This window comes from Eubalaena glacialis, chromosome 5 (genome assembly GCF_028564815.1).
Source record: "Eubalaena glacialis isolate mEubGla1 chromosome 5, mEubGla1.1.hap2.+ XY, whole genome shotgun sequence".
Taxonomy (NCBI): domain Eukaryota; kingdom Metazoa; phylum Chordata; class Mammalia; order Artiodactyla; family Balaenidae; genus Eubalaena; species Eubalaena glacialis.
In genome coordinates, this window is record NC_083720.1 from 113,434,791 (window position 1) to 113,452,805 (window position 18,015).

General features: G+C 49.0%; 1 protein-coding gene across 4 annotated transcripts in view; it reads right to left on the bottom strand.

Annotated features, from left to right (window-relative positions):
- Window positions 1-18,015, bottom strand: part of TMEM131L (transmembrane 131 like) — a 157,900-nt gene that overhangs the window by 3,321 nt on the left and 136,564 nt on the right. For all 4 annotated transcript variants that reach the window (XM_061191594.1, XM_061191593.1, XM_061191592.1 and 1 more), the window contains 6 exons: window positions 13,300-13,424; window positions 10,652-10,818; window positions 9,415-9,600; window positions 6,845-6,923; window positions 5,387-5,469; window positions 798-918 (listed from right to left, as the gene is read on the bottom strand). In XM_061191594.1, coding sequence (XP_061047577.1) covers window positions 798-918; window positions 5,387-5,469; window positions 6,845-6,923; window positions 9,415-9,600; window positions 10,652-10,818; window positions 13,300-13,424 — 761 coding nt within the window. The remainder of the gene's footprint in view (window positions 1-797; window positions 919-5,386; window positions 5,470-6,844; window positions 6,924-9,414; window positions 9,601-10,651; window positions 10,819-13,299; window positions 13,425-18,015) is intronic.

The following is an 18,015-nucleotide window of genomic DNA, read 5'->3' on the forward strand; positions in this document are numbered from 1 at the left end:
AAAGAGAAAATTGCTCTCACTTTTAACTAAAAGGTATTACATTTAAAAAACAACAACAACAAACTAAAACCCACCCACGTTTGTGAAGTCTAACCAGAGGCAGAACCCGTGCCGTGGCTGTGGCTTTGTCAGCACGTGGAGGATGGGACACCGCCGAGGGTCCCAGCACCCACCCAGGGGGCTCAAACACATCCGCTACTAACTGCCACCTTCCACTCGGGGCAAGGCCAGACTATGACTCATGGTAGATGCTTTGATCCCAATTGCAATCTGGATTTTCATTATAGAAATAAGAAAGTAACTACCTCTGTAATAAGCTGAACTCCCCCAAAAAACTTCAACTGGATTCTGATTAAACACAGATATTAAAATTTTCTCAAGTTTTCATAATCGAATGATAAATCTAATGCCAAGTCTAAGAAGCTGCCACTGTGGAACTATTTTTCGATACTCAAATTATTCGATCTTTAAAAATTTTAAATGTGTTCAAGATTAATGCCAAGGAAAAATGGAAATTTTTGTTCAGTTAGCGGGCAGGAATTATGAGGGACTGTTTTTGTTTTTTCAGTTTTGCCTCTAATATATGAATAGCTCATCTTTTCAGTTTAAAAAGGAAAACAGTGACGTGGTCACCGGCTGTGTTACTTTTTTCCTTCCCCGTTTCTCTCAATTCCTGGCTTGTAATTTTTCAGACATCACAGCTCAACTCCAAAAGGCAGCTGGCAACACCCAGCTCAGGAGCTGGGGAGGAAGCCCGGACCTGGCCGCTGCTGCCGTCGTCGGGATGGAGCGCATACCTGCTGTGCACCGGGGCGGGCGCGGGCAGCACGGCCGGCCCGCTGCTCTCCAGGGCGCAGCCGAAGCCGCTGGTCACACACACGGGCTGTGCGGGCCACAGGTCCCCCGGGGGGTAGAGACCTGCGGAAGAGAACAGGCCTCTCAGCCCCCCTCCTTCTCATGCAGCCCTCGACCACCCTTCCTGCAGGACCAGCTCGACTTCTCCTCCCTCCAGGAAGCCCCGCCCCCAGCCCGTATCACCCGCGCGGCTTCCCCGCCGCAAGAGCCCTTCGGTCTGTAAAGTGCAAGGGCCGCGCGCTGCTTTGACCTGCACTTCAGACGGGACACAACCGTCTCCTGGCCCGGATTACGAGATCATGGTAGTGACTCAACAAGCACTGCAGGGCCTGCCTGCTTCCTGCAAAGCCCCGTCAGGATTCCCTGGACACAGCAGTGAACACGTTGACATTCAAGTGAGCGGAGACAAACAACAAACAAAAGAAGAAGCTGGGAAAACGGTGCTGCTACAGCCCCAGGGATGAGACACAAGGATTCTGTGGCAGTGGAGGGGGCCAACCTCAGCACCAGGGGAGGGAACACCCTGCACCCTGCAGGTACGGGGCGTGGAGTGACGTGAGTGAGCCCTGTTTTCCACAACTGCCCCCGAGCCTTCCTCGGGAGGGACCCTGTCCCAGCTCGGCGCTCCCAAGCCGTGGAAGCGCCTGCCTGCTGGGTGTGCCAACACGGCCATATGGTCCTGACCTCAGTTTGAACACCGTCCCCCTAAACCTTTCCAGGGGACGCCCGGCTCCTGCTCCTCCCAGCAAACACCTGCAGCACCTCTGCTTGTCTCCACCTTCACTGCCACAGCCGTTGCTCATTCATGGGATGCACGGATGGACGCCATTGGTTGATGGCATGGATTAAAGGGACTGGCCATCTGCACACGGGCAGGAACTCCACAAAGAAAGAATAGACTCAACTATTCGAAATGCACCGGGAACCCGAAGGTCTACCAGCCAACCAGGCCACACGGGGATGGGGGGAATACATGGACAGGAATACGTGGACACAACTCTCGCTTTCCAGGCAGCATGTGCGCCCCCAGGGCTGCACCCCTGTGTGGGAGCTGGCGGCAATCACCCGCCTGGAGACCCGGAGACCTGTAGCTCACAGTGGTCAGAGAGACCCTCGAGCGTTTAAAGAAACACCACCAGAGACCACGTAGCTGTCATAGCTGTGGGGGTCTCTCAAGGACGAGGTCCACCTCCTAAGGCCACCCTGGTGTTTGGGACCTCGCTCAGCGGCTGGGCAGGGACCCTACGGTCAGTCCTGCAGGGCAGGGCATCCTGCCGCGAAAGTCCTGTTGAGAATCGCTGGAACCAGAGGCTGCATGAGCCAATTAAGATCAGATCAACCAAGAACCGCCTCTGCATTCAGGTGCTCATGAACAAATGGACCAGAAGCCAAGACCGCACAGAAACGAGGGGTGTGTATGCTGCTTCGAGACAATCTCTGTGGTTCTCACGTTTCTTTGCTTCCTGGAATGGATGCTCTGACTGCCCACGTTCTGACCTATCTTTCCAAGGATATTTGCTAAACAAAGCCTCAGAAGATGGAGACAGGGTCTCCCCCTAGAGCAACGGGCAAGTTTGCTTCGTCCAACATAATAAAGATAATGTCTCCTGCCTATTATTAAAACAACCAAACAGAACAAAAACCTTAGGTTCCCTAAGCTCAGGGCTCCTTTCCTGTAACGGAAAGGAGCCCTTCCAACCACTGACCACTGCCGGTGCAGACGACCACCTGGGCGCCCCTGCATCGCCCCCAAGAGACTGGGGGCCTGAAGGAGGTGTGCTTACAAGATGCTCAGGCTGCTTGCTGTGCTAAGCGTCCTATTCTCTGACCCAGGAGTCTCTTGTCCTCTGGCAGCAGCTACAAAATCATGGCAGGCTAACTTGTTAGCTCGTAATAAGTAGGGTAAACGCCTCAGACCCTTCCCCGGTCTCGACAGTGATGTGATCTGACTCACGTTCAATATCATCCCTCTGGCTGCTGTGCTGAAAAGAGACGGTAAGGTGGTAGCGGATGTTCACCAGACTTACTGTGGTGATCGTTTTGCAACATGTACATATGATGCATCATTACATTAGTTATACCCCTGAAACTAATATAATGTTATGTATCAATTATATCCCAAAAATAAAAAAAATAAAAGTCAATGAGATAGTGAGGTGAGGTGAGAAGTAGAGAGACCTGTTGGGAGGCTGCAGTGAGAAAGAACGGTGGCCATGGGGAGAAGTGATCAGATTCTGGGTCTGTTTGAAAGGCAGAGGCAGAGAGTGAGACAACAGATCCCGTGTGGGGATGAGGAAAAGAGTCCAGGATGACGCCCAGACTTCTGGCCTGAGCAACAAGAAAGCCCGAGTGGGAGGCGGTGTGAGGAGTAGGGCTGGGGAGGTGAACGTTCGGGACGGGACACCGGTGCAGGCCCGAGGACAGATGGCAATGGCAGCTGGCTGTGCAGAAGTGGGAGCTGTCAGGGGGCTGGAGGTGGACGGACCACCAGGAGAGCGTGACCCAGATGAGCATGAGAGCTGGGGGAGCCGAGGGGAACTGCACCGGGACCCCCGAGGTCACAGCCCGAGCAGAAGGTCTCAGGAGGCCGGAGTATGGGGCCCCGGCCACGGAGATCACTGGGGCCCTGCAGACACTGCTCAGGTGTCACGGCACAGCCAGCCCCAGCGGTTTCAGGGAGAACAGGAGGAAAGGAATCTAAGCAGCAGGCAGACGGCTCCCCCAAGCAGCTCTCCCAGAGAAGTGGGCACAGAAGCAGCCAGATAAGGGGGGGTCAAGGGAGAGAGTCTGGCTGCTTCTGTGTTAAGGACGGGATGGGAGGTCTCACGGTATGTATGTATCCTGCTGTGGACGACCCGTTAGAGAAAACCTGGCGCCGGCGCTGAGCCGGAGCGGGACCCCGCAGAGGAGGGCAGCCTGACAACCCATGGGCCGCAGCAGGAGGGCAGCGGGGGTGGTGGGTGGAGGACGGGGCAGGCGGAGCCTCTCTCCTCCCCAGGAAACAGGAAGCATCAGCTAAGAGAACCAGGCAGAGGACTGACAGGTGGGCACGGGGGCGCCGCAGCTGCTGGGAGGCTGGCGGCCGGCCGGCTGTGTGTGCTGCTCTCCAGTCTCGCTCATCTGCACGGCACAAGGCAGAGAAGCTGGAGAGCTGGGCAAAACCACGCCCGTGGCTCTGCAAGGAGGGCGCAGCGCAGGGGGAGGGGGCCCAGAGGTGACGTAACAGCAGGTGGGAGGACTGAGTCTGGGCGCGTGAGGGAGGTGCGGGCAGAGGAAGGGGATGGCACCGGCCCTGCGGACAGTGACCGTGAACAAGGGCTGTTTCCGCAGTGCCTTTAGGGCCTCAACGGGGATTGTAACGGGTCATCAAAAAGTAACTGCAGATTATTAACAAAGACGAGGTAAAAAGGCACCTGAAACACATACACACAACATGGATAAGACACTAGATGACATACAATTCTCCAACTGACGACAAAAAGACAGGAGAACATGTCAGGCGTACCTGTTTTGACACAGGTTTTCTTTTTCCTCACCGTTAATTAAATCCTCTTTCCCCTCTATCACCTCAAAGAGAAAAGGCGGTACCTTCTAAACCTCCCTAAATCTTGCCTAAGCAAATTACTGAATTTAAGAGTATTTTTTCATCAAAAACACTTATTTTTATTGGACCAGTAAGCAGATCCAACTCACGAATAGTTTATTTCTGTTGATAATCTGACAGCAGATAATCTCTCTGGAAGCCTCCTGCCTTCAAAGTAAAAGTGCTCCACTGTGCTTGGCAGCCTTTAGTCCAGCACGATTCACATGAGCAAAAGCAAGAGCTCGACGGTGCCGCAGAGGGTGACAACCAGGCTTATCCTGCCACCATTCCTGAGCCTGGTTAGGCAGGAAGGAGGCGCGAGGAGAAAAGAGGAGACACGAGGGCAAGAGAGGTGAAGGGAAGGAGAAGGAAAGAGAGGGGGCCTGGAGTTAACCTCCGGGACAGACCCTGGGCGGAGCGGCTTCCCTCCCTGGGCCCCGTGTCCAGGCTCCTGGGCCACTGTCCCTGCCTGGCTGAGGCCGCAGAAGCTCAGCGCTTGGCCTCAGCACTGGTGCAGGAGGGAGGCTGGATCAGTGGACAGGCTTCTGAGACAAGGGGGAGGGGTGGGGACGGGGGACAGGCAGAGACACCAGACAGAGGTGCAAGTCGGCTAATCGGGGCACCGGACCCTCCTTCTGCTCCCCGCTTTTCTGCCATCTTAGATGGGACAGGGTGCTAAAGGCGGAGGCAACCCCTGTAAAGGGGCCCCACCTTGCTCCGGGGCCACAGGCCACCTGTGCCTTGTGTCCCAGGAGGGAGCTCAGGGTCCGTGCAGAAGGGGCAGCCGAGGCCAGGGGCCCCGAGGACACCAGGGCAGAGGGCAGGGGCCTTCCCGATGCTCGAGAGCCGGGGCACAGACAAGCCAGCTCTGTCTGTCCTCAAGCTTCCCGGCCAGCAGTGCGACATGGACACCTGGCCGGTGTCCGGAGCAAGAGCAACGCGCCTCACCTTTATCTTCTTCAACAGCCGCAGGCCCGGCAGGAAGGCTGGGACAGGGGGCGTCCGCGTGTCGGGGGAAGCTACTCACGTCTCTGCAGGGAGAGCAAGAAGATGAGGAGCCACTGACCCTCTCTGTACAAGGAAATGCTGAATTTCTGTAACTAAGTCTGACTGCGTTTTTACATGAATTCTTCCCCTCAAAAGCCATAAAGATACTAGAGACATAAAGGTATACACCCAAAAAAGGGCTGAGGAATATTAAATTCCCAAGATCCAGGGAAGTCTTTTTTTTTTTTTTAAAATAACATCTACCTTCAATCTTCTGTTTTGGTGTAAGAGTATGTATGTATGTATTCATTCATTCATTTATTTATTTATGGCTGCGTTGGGTCTTTGTTGTTCTGCGCAGGTTGTCTCTAGTCGTGGCGAGCGGGGGCTACTCTTTGCTGTGGTGCACGTGCTTCTCATTGCGGTGGCTTCTCTTGTTGTGGAGCATGGGCTCTAGGTGCACAGGCTTCAGTAGTTGCAGCACACAGCCTCAGTAGTTGCGGCACGTGGGCCCCAGAGTGCGCGGGCTTCAGTAGTTGTGGCACGTGGGCTTCAGTAGTTGTGGCTCGTGGGCTCTAGAGCTCAGGCTCAGTAGTTGTGGCACACGGGCTTAGTTGCTCCACGGCATGTGGGATCTTCCTGGACCAGGGCTCGAACCGTGTCCCCTGCACTGGCAGATGGATTCTTAACCACTGCGCCACCAGGGAAGCCCCCAGGGAAGTCTTGTTTTAACAAACACCAACAGCACAATGCTAACTAAAGTAGTCTGCAGTTTCCAATCTGCCTGCCAGCAGCTGGCAGCAACCTCCCACTCCTGGTTTACTCTCTACCCCTAACAGAAAGAGCTCGCATAGAGCTTTCCTCATCCATTCCATTTTTATGACACCACCCCCTGTCCTCTCATGGTGCCTAAAACCTAACCACACTCCTCACTCTGAAACCTTCTCCTTCTAACATACCCTCCTCTTCTCCCTCTCAGTAAACGGTGCTTGTTTATTTTGTCCGATGCTGCAGAGATCATCACACGGTGAAACTGTAAACATGTGAGTGTCTTCTAGGTTCTTGCAAACTTCTGTGAATCATCAGTGCTCAGTTTTATTTCAAGTCCTAGAAAAGAGTAGCTGGTTCCCATCCTTACTGTTACTACTGTTCTTCCTACTTTCAGGAGTGACATCTTTTCTAACGCGGCCGTATCACTGAAAGGACCAGCGATACCAGAGACGCTCCCACACAAGTGTGTTGTCTTGGAAAGACTGTACGCCCTGAATTATTAATAAAATCAGATTTTACTTTCTCACATCCTTAAAAAGGTTTTCCTATTTTAGCCTGCAGAACCAAGTACAAAGAAGAAACACACGGAATGAAAGAAAAAAGCAGTACCTAAAACATACTGTAAAAGCTGGAAAACCAAACACTTACGTGGGATTGCAGATGTTATGAGAAAGATTCAAGGAGATGGGAGCTTCAGAGGGAAAGTCATTTTGTGAAACACTGTCTCCTGCATAAAAACAAAAAGGTGATCACAAGTTTTTATAAGCATAATTCAACTGTGTATATCCTGTGTTAAGATGCAGATCGCTAACATCGTTAACCCCTATGAGTGATTTATTTTTCACTTTTAACTGATATTCACATATTCAGTCAATTTTTTAATTAAAAAAACTTTTACGTATGAATACGTATAAAACTGGGATGATACTTCAAAAATACTTTGTGTTTTTGATCTTTTACACAATTAATTATATTGGGGGGGACTTCCCTGGTGGTCCAGTGGTAAAGAATCCACCTTACAATGCAGGGGAAAACGGGTTCCATCCCTGGTCAGGGAACTAAGATCCCACATGCCGCGGGGCAACTAAGCCCGCACGCCACAACTACTGAGCTCATGAGCCTCAACTAGAGCCCTCATGCTACAAACTACAGAGCCCACGTGCTGGGGAACCCGCGTGCCACAACTAGACAGAGAAAACCTGCACGCCACAACTAGAGAGAAGCCCACACGCCACAACAAAAGATGCCGCATACTACAACTAAGACCTGACGCAGCCAAAAATAAATAAAATAAATATGTACATAATAAATAAATCTTTAAAAAAATTATATTGGGGACATTTTCCTGATATTTATTATACAACCTCTGAACATAACTAGACTGAGTCTTATGCCCTGTGTTACAAGCAAGGCCATCAATCACCTTTCTCATTCACCTGCTGTTGGCCTTATCCCCCAAGCGAGAGCTGCGCTTCTATTTTTTATTGATGTTAAGTACCAATTTTAAAAACTCTCACATTAGCACCATCAGGCATACTGCCTTCAGTGGCCAAGAAGACCATCCCCGCCACCAAACAAAACACCGCAAGCCGCCCTGCATCCAAGCCCTCATGCGTTCTCCAGAACACAGCAATAAACAGATGTACATGTATGTCAGTGGGGGGTCATTAGCCAAACAGTGTCTAAAAAGGCACCTGCAGGAGGGGCCAACGATGCGAAAAAGGCTGAGAAACGGATTGAAATCACAAGTGGGCATTTGTCTAGGTTTTTATGGTGCCAGGGCCCAGGTCTCCCAGACAGGAGCTTCTTTATAGGTAATCACTGCTGGCAGGAGACACAGCAGAGGCCGCTGTAAGGAGCGGGAGGCAGTGGGAAGTGGGCTGGGCTCGGGGGGAGTTAGGGTCCCAGGGCATCCAACAAGCCACGCGAGGTCCCAGGGCGTCCAACAAGCCACGCGACCCCTCTGAGCCCAGGTCCTTGGAGGCACGGGGAGAGCCCCCCATGGCCCTGCATACAGAGTGAGCGTCCCATGGATGCCACGGTGACGCCAATGGAACCCCTGTCTCCCCCCCGTCCTGATAACAAAGCTTAACCTGTACTATGTTGACCATGACGGTGAAAAGGAGTGAATTAAATCTTTATGTAGACATGGAGATATAACAAACAACGCTGAGTGAAACAGCAAGACGCAGCATGCTTACTGAAGCATGATCTCCGTTATGTAAGTTAAAAACAATGCTCTGTTTTGTTGGTGGATATATGAATGTAAAATAAAGTATGGATTAAAAGAAGACACAGCGAGCCCATGACAGCGGACAGTGAGTCTCTCAAGCAGGAGGAAGCGGAACAGACTATAAAATATTACCCCTTAAAAAAAAGGAGGGCGAGTATGACAAAATTAAGAGTTATTAATTCTAGGTGACAGAAATATAGATGCTTCTTCGACCTTTCCTGTATCTTTAAATTTTTCAAAAACAAGGGAGGACCACTGTTCATAGCAACATTATTCATAAGACGCAAAAGGTGGAAAAACCCAAGGGTCCATCAACAGATGAATAGAGAGATAAAATGCAGTCTATCCACACACAACAGAATATTTATTATTCAGCCTTTAAGAAGGAAGGAAATCCTGACATGTCACAACATGGATGAACCTTGAAGACATCATGCTAAGTGAAATAAGCCAGTCACCAAAGGACAAGTATTGTATGACTTCACTTACCAGATACGAGAGTATTCAAATTCATAGACAGAAAGCAGAATAGAGGTTCACAGGGCTGTAGGGGGTGGGGAAGGGAGAGCTACATTTTAACAGGTATGGAGTTTCTGTTTGGGATGGGGAAAAAGGCCCAAAGATGGATGGTGGTGATGACTGCACAACAATGCGAACGTATTTAATGCCACTGAACTGTACACTTAAAAATGGTTAAAATAGTAGATTTTGTGTTATGTATACTTTACCACAACAAAAAAATGTACAAGTGAAAAAATAAACATGGAAGTTCTTCGAACTGTTTCCAAGATACAGACTTAAAAAAATAATAATAATAATGGAGGGAGGAAGGAAGGAAGAAAGAAAAAGAAAGTGGATAAAATGAAAAGCAAAGCAAGCACGGGAATGCAGAGCCCACTGCGGGCGGGCGGCACTGGAAGGCAGATCAGGCCCCTGTTCTGGGCGCCGGGGCAGGAGGGCCAGGAGGCCTCAGTCCCAGACTCACCAGGCGGCAGGAAGTGCTGAGGGCCCAGCGTGGGCTTCTTGTCCCCGTCAGAGCTGCTGGCACTGCTCCAGCTGCCCCAGCTGCCCCGGCTGGCACGCACGCTGCCCGAGGAGCTGCCACAGTCCGAGCTGGAGTCTGAGCAGGATTTCTCCCCGCGCTTCTTCCCCGGCTTCTGGAAGTAACCCTCTGTGGGAAGTGAGAGAGGAGTCGTGTTTCGCTTACAGAGTTTTCAACCTGATGCCACTTCCAGTAAAAGGAGAGAGGCCAAGTTATGAAGAAGGCAAGGCTCAGCTTCAGGATCTGCTCCCTCTACCCATCCAGCGAGAAGGAAGACGCTCCCTGAAACTGACGATGGGCGCTGAGGAAGCTGCGGGGGTGAGCCACGGGCCCCACAGGCTCTGCCGTGGGCCAGACAGTGAACGTGGTCTGGCCTGAGAGAGTCAACACCAACAATTATCTCGACCTAAAAGTGGTTCTGGAAATAACAAGTACTTCTCTCAAGAAAATCAAGGCTACTCTCGCGGACTGGAGACGTGTAGGTAATTTCTCTCTCTTGTATTAAAATGTCCACCAAGATAGACGTATGACTGATTCACTTTGCTGTACACCTGAAACTAACACAACACTGTAAATCAACTAGACTCTAATAAAAAGTGTTTTTAAATGTCCACCGAGAGTTTCAGAGTATTACTTATGTGTGGGTGGGAAGAACCTCCAGAAAGACCAACAAACAACGCACATGTGTCTGGCAATGTGCGTGTCAGTGCCCCACACACCCCCCCCAGTACTTTCCTCTCCTGCCACCCTCCCCCCCACCCTGGACCCAGCCCTGGTGCCCCCAGCTCACTGGCCGGCAGCCCTCGGTGGAGCAGCAGCCCGGCTCTGCAGGAAGCACCTGGTGCAGGGGTGTGAGAAGGGCCACTGTTCTCCCCTGGCTTTCCCCTAGCCCCCTCTTTCACCAAGGGAGTCCTGTCTTGAGCAAGCACCCACTGTTGTTCAGCTGTCTGCATGACACAGTCGAGAATGGCCAGATTTTAGAGGAGTGGGAGGTAGGAGGGGCAACACTAGGGGCCTGCCCGGGCTCAGAAGAATCGCAGCCTACTGTCTCATCCGGACAGCTTTCCATTCAGGCTTGAGTGAAGTGACAATCTCTCACATTGGGCACTTCCCCGAGGAAACAACAATCAACAACAATCCCGACAGAAGCACTGTCTTATAGCTCCATGCGGTTCCATACCTGCCTCTCCCTGCGAGGCAGGTAAGCTGCTTCCAATGCCAGCATCTGTTTTACACGCTTCCCCAGGGTTTTCCTGGATACACCAGCTCCTTAAGTCGATGGCACTGCTCAGCTCAGATCTTTCAAATTCACTGCACACCAGCTTTAATTCACTCTGTTCCGAAGGCCTGGAAGAGCCACAAAAAAATCATGTCTGCATTTTCTCGTGCATACACACATACCTGCTTTCCTTGAGACTTAGCAGAGGTGAAAATGTGAATCTGGGACAACTTGAGCCCTCTTCTCTCTAGGTCTGCTGGGAGAAGACGATAAGTAAGGGAGACAGATTAGGAAGAACAAGATTTTGCTGTTTTAGAATGAGAATTAAGTTGGAGCTCATTTAATCTCTTCATATTTTACAGTGAGAGGAGTAAAACTCCACAGGATAAATGAGTCCCCCAAGGTCAACTGGTAAGTGGCAGGTGCAGGACCAGAACACATGACTCTCTGTATGTCTTCCTTGGTTTTCGTGTAAAACATGACTCTCAGTAGATGAACCTGCTCCTTGGCGTCTGGGGGAAGGTCTGAGCGTTAACTGAAATCTATTCTCATTCATTCATTTAGCAAACATTTGTGGAGTGACGACCATGAGCCACGTACTGTTAGGAAAGGTGTGGCGTCTACAAAGAAGAATGAAGTTCCTCCCCCAAGGAGTTCACAGTCCAACACTTATATCTCTCTAACAAGACCATGAACTTGAGGGAAAACCTGTAATACAGCTTTGTAAATGGGGACACGGAAATGTGTCAGAGAACGCTACATGAAGACCTAGGTGATTATTTCACACAGTCCAACTTCCGTACCTCATGTCACATCTGTAGGAGGACAGCTGTGAAATGAAGCCGATGGTCTCAGTGGTTTGTGACCACTCAGGGTAAAGAGTATAGAGACAGAGTATAGAGACAGATTGGCAACAGACAATCCAACAACCACCACCTACGTAAGCATCATGTTCTCAAAACATTCTGATTACCTACAAGCTACTTGGAAGTTATTCTTTAACAACGTAATTTGTTTCTTTAGCATGTCAGAAATCTGCTTTCAAAAATATATTGTAACATTTAATTGGCGAAATTCCACCCTAATTTTATATCTTTCTATATGTCCACATCAGAAAAACATGCCACTTTAAAGTGACCACATAAGTCCATCAAATTTTTATGAAGATACAAGGTGTGACTTTCCTTTCTATAGGAGACCACATTGCAGCTTTCAAATAATTTAGCCTAAATAAGAATAATTACCCATTAGTAAGTAGTATTTAATAATTTAATAATTACCCATCAATAATCTAATAATACGTATCTTTCTTTTTTTCCTATTTGCATTTTGCTGATTGCAGGACACAGAACTAGAGCTTGAAGGCCCCCTGGGGTCGCCTGGCCCTCCTCCTGCAGAACAGGACATTCGGGGAAGGGGGGTGGGGCGCGTGTTACAGGGCTGAATCCCAGGGTCTGAGCTCCTGATCGCAAAGGGGGCAGATGCTGTAAGCAGTGTGTTACGTGCCCCCATGCGGGGGTCCTGGCTACCACGTGGGCGGTTCTGCCACAGTTCCCTCCCAACCACAAGAGCAACCACTACAGCAGGGTGGAATCCCTTCCCCACGCAAATCTGGAACTGCTAGAGAACAAATCTGACAGCAACACATTTAAGTACCCAGCTGAGCTCACAAGAAAGAGAAATCCCCAGATGCCAGCGCTCAAAGGAAGAAAAGCCGGAGCGGTGGGGATGGAGGGGCACGGTGGGAGGAAACAGGCTCCAAAGCCCACTCGGGACAGGAATCAGGGAGCTCGTCAGCGCGGCGGCCACCTGAAAGGCTCCCCAGGGACCTCCCCAGGGCGGAGGGCGCAGGGGCACGGGTCTGCCAAAGGCGCTCCATATGTGGCGTCAGAATGGATGCGCTACTGACCTGGTGGGAAAAAATTCTCGAGCTGCAGAATTTATGTAAAATTAGGCTTGGAGAGCTACTTCTGGGAACCCAGACATATGGGATCCGCACGAACACGTCAGCACCTTCATTTTACAGGTTAGAAAAGAAGCAAGGTTTCCCAAGGAGGCTGCCTGACTGCCTGGGGTCATGTCTGGCTCTGCCCCTGACCAGCTCTGGGGCTTCAGGCAAACCTCGCAGTATCTGCAGCTCACTTCCCACAGCGGAAGAACCTACCTTCTGCTGGACGATCGATCGGGGCAAAGATTCTATGCGTGGGGACTATTCTCTTGTGTTATCGGGACCCCAGACGGTCAGGGTCAAGCTGGGACCGCGGGCCTGCCTGTGCCCGGGGGTCCTCTACCACCTGCTCCTCCAACGCCCCTGGTGTGGAGGGATGGCTCTGCTTTTTCCCTAAAACCTGCTATAGCTTTTTGCATTTTATTAAGTAAAATTTTAAAATTTTGCTCATCTTAAGGGGTTTTCAACAAAATAAATAAAAACATAACCAGAAGATATGTTACTTTTAAGACTATATCTTTATCTCAAAACACAAACATCTACACTCTCATATTATCTGTATCCAATGTAACAAAAATAAGATGGAAACATAATAGCTAAATGTAAAATTATAGAGTAAATAATAAATGAAAAATTTAAAGGGACTGTAAAAATCACACACCTCAAGACCTGGGCAGCACCCCTTTTCTTGTTTTTTCTACATGCTCGATTTTTATTCCAATTTAAATTTTGTAAGTTTCCTTCTTTTTTCTCCTGAGGCTTCTTCTTCCTATAAGGATCTTCCTGCTAAAGAGGAAAAAGAAAACTTTTAGTAAGGGTTTCAACTTACTAACACAAATAAAACCTGTGTATGGTTTTTTCTTTTAACTTTTGAAGACCAACTCCATCTGAATTCAGAACATTCCAGCACTAGTGAAAACAGACATACATTTCTCAATCTCTAGTCTGTTTTCATTTCCCTTCTTTCTCTACCTCCCCTCAGCCTCTGCAAAAAGAAAAAAAAATTGTCGCCTATAACATTTCTAAGGGGCTAAAAAGGAAAAACATCTGTTAGTAATTTATGGTCAGCTTGCCGTTAACCTCAGCAGCAATAAATCCTCCGACCTTCACCTGTTTATTTGATATGTGCAATTCATATAAATTACTACTGAAGAAAAATCGTGTAAAAACTCAACTGAGGAGTAATTTGTGTATTTATGATTTTATTTGTTTATAGATGAACTTTAGGAGAACAGGCAAAACTCCAGAGACTGCTCCAAACTAGTTTAAGCTTTTCAAGTAAATAATGCCAAGAATATGCTTGATGTTTTTTTAATGTGGTTCTGAAAAACTTAATTTAGCATGAGACATAAATATATTATATATAATATGTATGCATATATATATATGTACATATAAATAAAAATTTTTTTAATTTGGGTTTTTTCCTCTTTTAAATGTTAGGCATGGTCTACTAACAGGCCCAAGGGGAGGGGGATTCCCTTTTTATGTAGCTCATATCTCTAATGTCTACTAATACTTTCTCCTTTTCTTCCTTCCACCATGCTGCCCCTTTAAAGCAGAAGAAAAATAAAAGGTTTTAGATGCCTGCACATTACATGTCTGGGGTACTGAAAGCCTCATGTTTCCATCAAAGCAATATGCTCACTACAATAAACGAACACTAGAAATAAAATGATATTTTAAGTGTACATGTGGTGGGATTATGGTATTTTTGCTTTCTTCTTTACACTCCTTTATTTTTTCTCCCAATACGTATTACCTTTTTTTCTCATTCTGAAGGCATTTTTAAAACATGGTAAGTTAAACATACAAAGTCCTATCCTACAGGACCGTATGCTAATCGTTTAAGTTTGATGCCAAATAGACACATTAAAGACGTATGATCAGATGCGATCCAATGTTAAACATTAAATACAAACCACATTTATTCAAGTATTGCTCTCTGTGAATTTCCAACTTTTGCTGGGGGGGGAGGGGAGGGGAGAGTCTGCCCCTCCCCTGCCTCACTCTGTCCACTTAAGGGCCAAGAAAGGCTTTTCAACACAGCCAGTACCTGAACCTTTCTGTCCCTCCAGGGTCACCCACAAATAAAGGACCAGCCCCAAGTGGAGCCAGGAAGGGTGATCTGGGCAGGAGTCACTCTGGACGTGGCTGCCTTCTCAGCACAACCTGGTTAGAATGGCATAACAGGCCACAAGAAGGCAGGCACTGGAGGGCTACACCCAGCGGGGACTTGGTGGTCAGAAGCATCGCCACCAACTGTGAGTATCGGAGAGTGAGTTTCAGGAGCACGGGGGACATGCTGGACGAGGAGGTGTGGATGGAGTGCTGGAGAAGCAGGGTCCACAGCACACACAGGAGGGCTGGGGAAGAAGGGTGTGCGTGTGTGTGTGTGTGTGTGTGAGTGACACAAAGAGAGACTGAGAGAGAAGCACCGGGCAGCGCAGAGGCATGGGGCTGGGGTCAGGTGGGGGAGGACAGGCCCGCAGCGGATGCCGCAGGTGGGGCAGAGGGGAAAGCAACCTGAGAGCCAAAGCAACAGACTTGTCAGGAAATGGGAGGAAGAAGACAGGGGCAATCGGCTCTTTGTTTTCTGGTGGGGAGGTGCCACATGCGAGGAAGCAGGACTAGCCGGGATCGGAAAGGGTCCACGCAGACCTGAAATTAAGACCAGTCTCTGAGGCCAAACCGCCTGGTCTGAACCTCACTCCGTGTGACAAGCTGACTCATCTTGGGCAAGTGACTTAGCCTCTCTTTGCCTCGGTTTCCCAGGTCTTCCAAAAGGCTGTTGTGAGGATTAAAGTACCTGACGGTAGTAAGCAGTTTACATAAGACTTAGCTATTATCGTCATCATTGTTGAATTATTTGAACTAAGTTCTCCGATCTCCTTGAATGAGGGACAATTTAACTGGCCACAGGGTGGGGAAATAAGATTTCCTCAGCTTTAGTAAAAGAAAAGGAAGAAATCAAAGAGAAATCACAGATTGACTGCACAAAGGCATTCTTTTTTTTTTTTTTTTAGAAGTTTTTTTTTTTTTTCCACACACACACACACACACACACACACACACACACACACACTGTATTTTATTCACAAAGGCATTCTTAAAGCCACTGTACATAAGTCAAAGCGAATAAAAATAAGAGGGAAAGGGCAAACAAAGAAAAAAATCTGTGATAGTATTTAATAGACAAAGAGCTAATACCTTCACCTATGTTCTCATAGAAAACAGGAAAAAAACACTAACACTCAATAGAAAAGTGGGTAAAGGACATGAAATGCAAATTCACAAAAGAAATAGAGAAGGCCAAAAACATGAAGAGTTCCTCCAAAATACTTAATAATAAAGTATGTTTTTAGGAAAGACCAATTACCTCATCTTTCCATTTTGGCTTTAAAAACACAAGTGTGTTGACACTGCGTGTTTATGCCTGCAAACACGTGGACAGGCTAGGGAAGCCGTGTGTGGTACCACGTGTGTCTCTCAGCAGGGCAAGAGAAACTAGGTTAGACATTCACTTCTTAACTTAGAAAAAATATATATTTTTTTAAATGTCAGTGGTAGGATCTTGGATGAATGACTTTTTGCTTGTGTTTTTCAGAATTTTACAAAAAATGAAGGAAAATGCTTACTTTTCCCTAGTAAGGGAGGCAAACTGAGATGAGAAACAAAACACAATCACTTACCTCTCTCACTGACCAAGATTTTGCCAAAAAACGGTGCTGCTGAGACCAGAGTAACACAATGGCTGTCGTGCACCATGCATGAGGGGAAACAGGGACCCTGCTTCCGGAGAGCGAGCTGGCGGCACACACCAGGGGCCCTGACAGTTGACACTCTAATTCTATTTCTAGAAACCTACAGCAAGGATGCACCAGATATACAGGCCAGACTTAGTTCACCATGCTATTATGAAAATAAAAAGCTGCAAACAACTTTAATGTCCAACTGCAGGGGAATGGTTTGGATTACAGCACAGTTAAATGATGGAATGTTATGTAACCACTGAAAACAAAGTTTCCCATTAATTTCTAACTTGAGAAAATTCAGAATTACGACATTATAACAAAGCTCCATATACACAATAATAATTATCCCAAGTTTTTAAACACTTGCATAGAGAAGGAAGAGAATACAGAAAAATGCAAAAAGTGGTCCATTTTGGACAGATCTTGTCCTCCCTTCTTAATGCTTCTGTAATAATCATGAATTCCTTTTCTGAGGGGGATAAAAAAAGATCTGTTTACAAGAAAATAAACAGCCAGGGCTGGGATTAAAATTTAGTTTGTGGCTCCCAAATCTGGGCTTCAACCTCCTTTGCCAATAAATCTGGAGGAATGTTCCCCATGTGCTATAGACAGATCTGTACAATTTTCTAAGCTGCAAAGTCAGGCTCCAAGAACGTACAAGAAAAACAAACACTGAGCACTGCACTTGGGAATGTGTTTATTGAGAATGATTTTCTCCAAATGAACAATGAAATGGAAAGTACACTCAAGGGGGTTTAAAGAAGAGCCTACAAAACTGAGAGTGGCCCCCAGAGCCAGCAGAGAGGACCGCCCACAGCTCCGCCCCCATCCTGCCCAGGTGACTACAAGGAGCCTCGGAGCCCCAAGCACAGCCCAAGCCCCCAGACCCTCGGCCCCGCTGCAGCCTCCCTGCAGCCAAGCCCGCTGCCTGCACCCAGAGCAGACGTCTGTCCCGCCCAGGATCACAGACCAGGAAGGGAAGGAGGAACCTACCCAAGCCCTGGGACCAAGGCCAAGAAGTGTCTGAGCGCCACGGACAGGGATCAAGACACGGCCCGTGCCCTCCTCAACCTGGTGTGAAGACACGGCCGAGGGCACCGGCACAGAGGGCAAGTCTGGACGGGAGCCAGGGGAGACTTAGGGGCTGGGGGGCATGTGAGGTGGGGGCACGGCACCCACACATGCGGAAGACGGTGCAGCATCCCCAGCCTGACCTCAGGGTCCCCTCCAGACAGCCCTGCACCGAGGGCCCTGCAGTGATCAGTTCCCACCTCTCCTCCCAGGACACATCTGGGAGGGGTCGGCACTGCTCAGCTTCGTCTTCCACTTCATTGCAGGGCAGCACGGACGTCCCCGTTCCCAATGAGTCCAGTCTCTCCTCCCCCAGATCCAATGACTTGACTTCTGCTCCTGATTGCGTGCCCTGTCTCCATGGCCCGGCCGGCGTGCCTGCCCTCCGTCACTATACCTGCTCCATCAAGCAGACTCAGGCCGCTGGTCTCCGTGCACACTTCAGAGAACTCACGTCACCCTTCAATTCTAAACTCCACGGGGACAACTCCCAAGTCCCAGGCCCGGGCCGGCCTCGCCATGGCAGCTCTGGCTCGGTATCTCCCATCTAC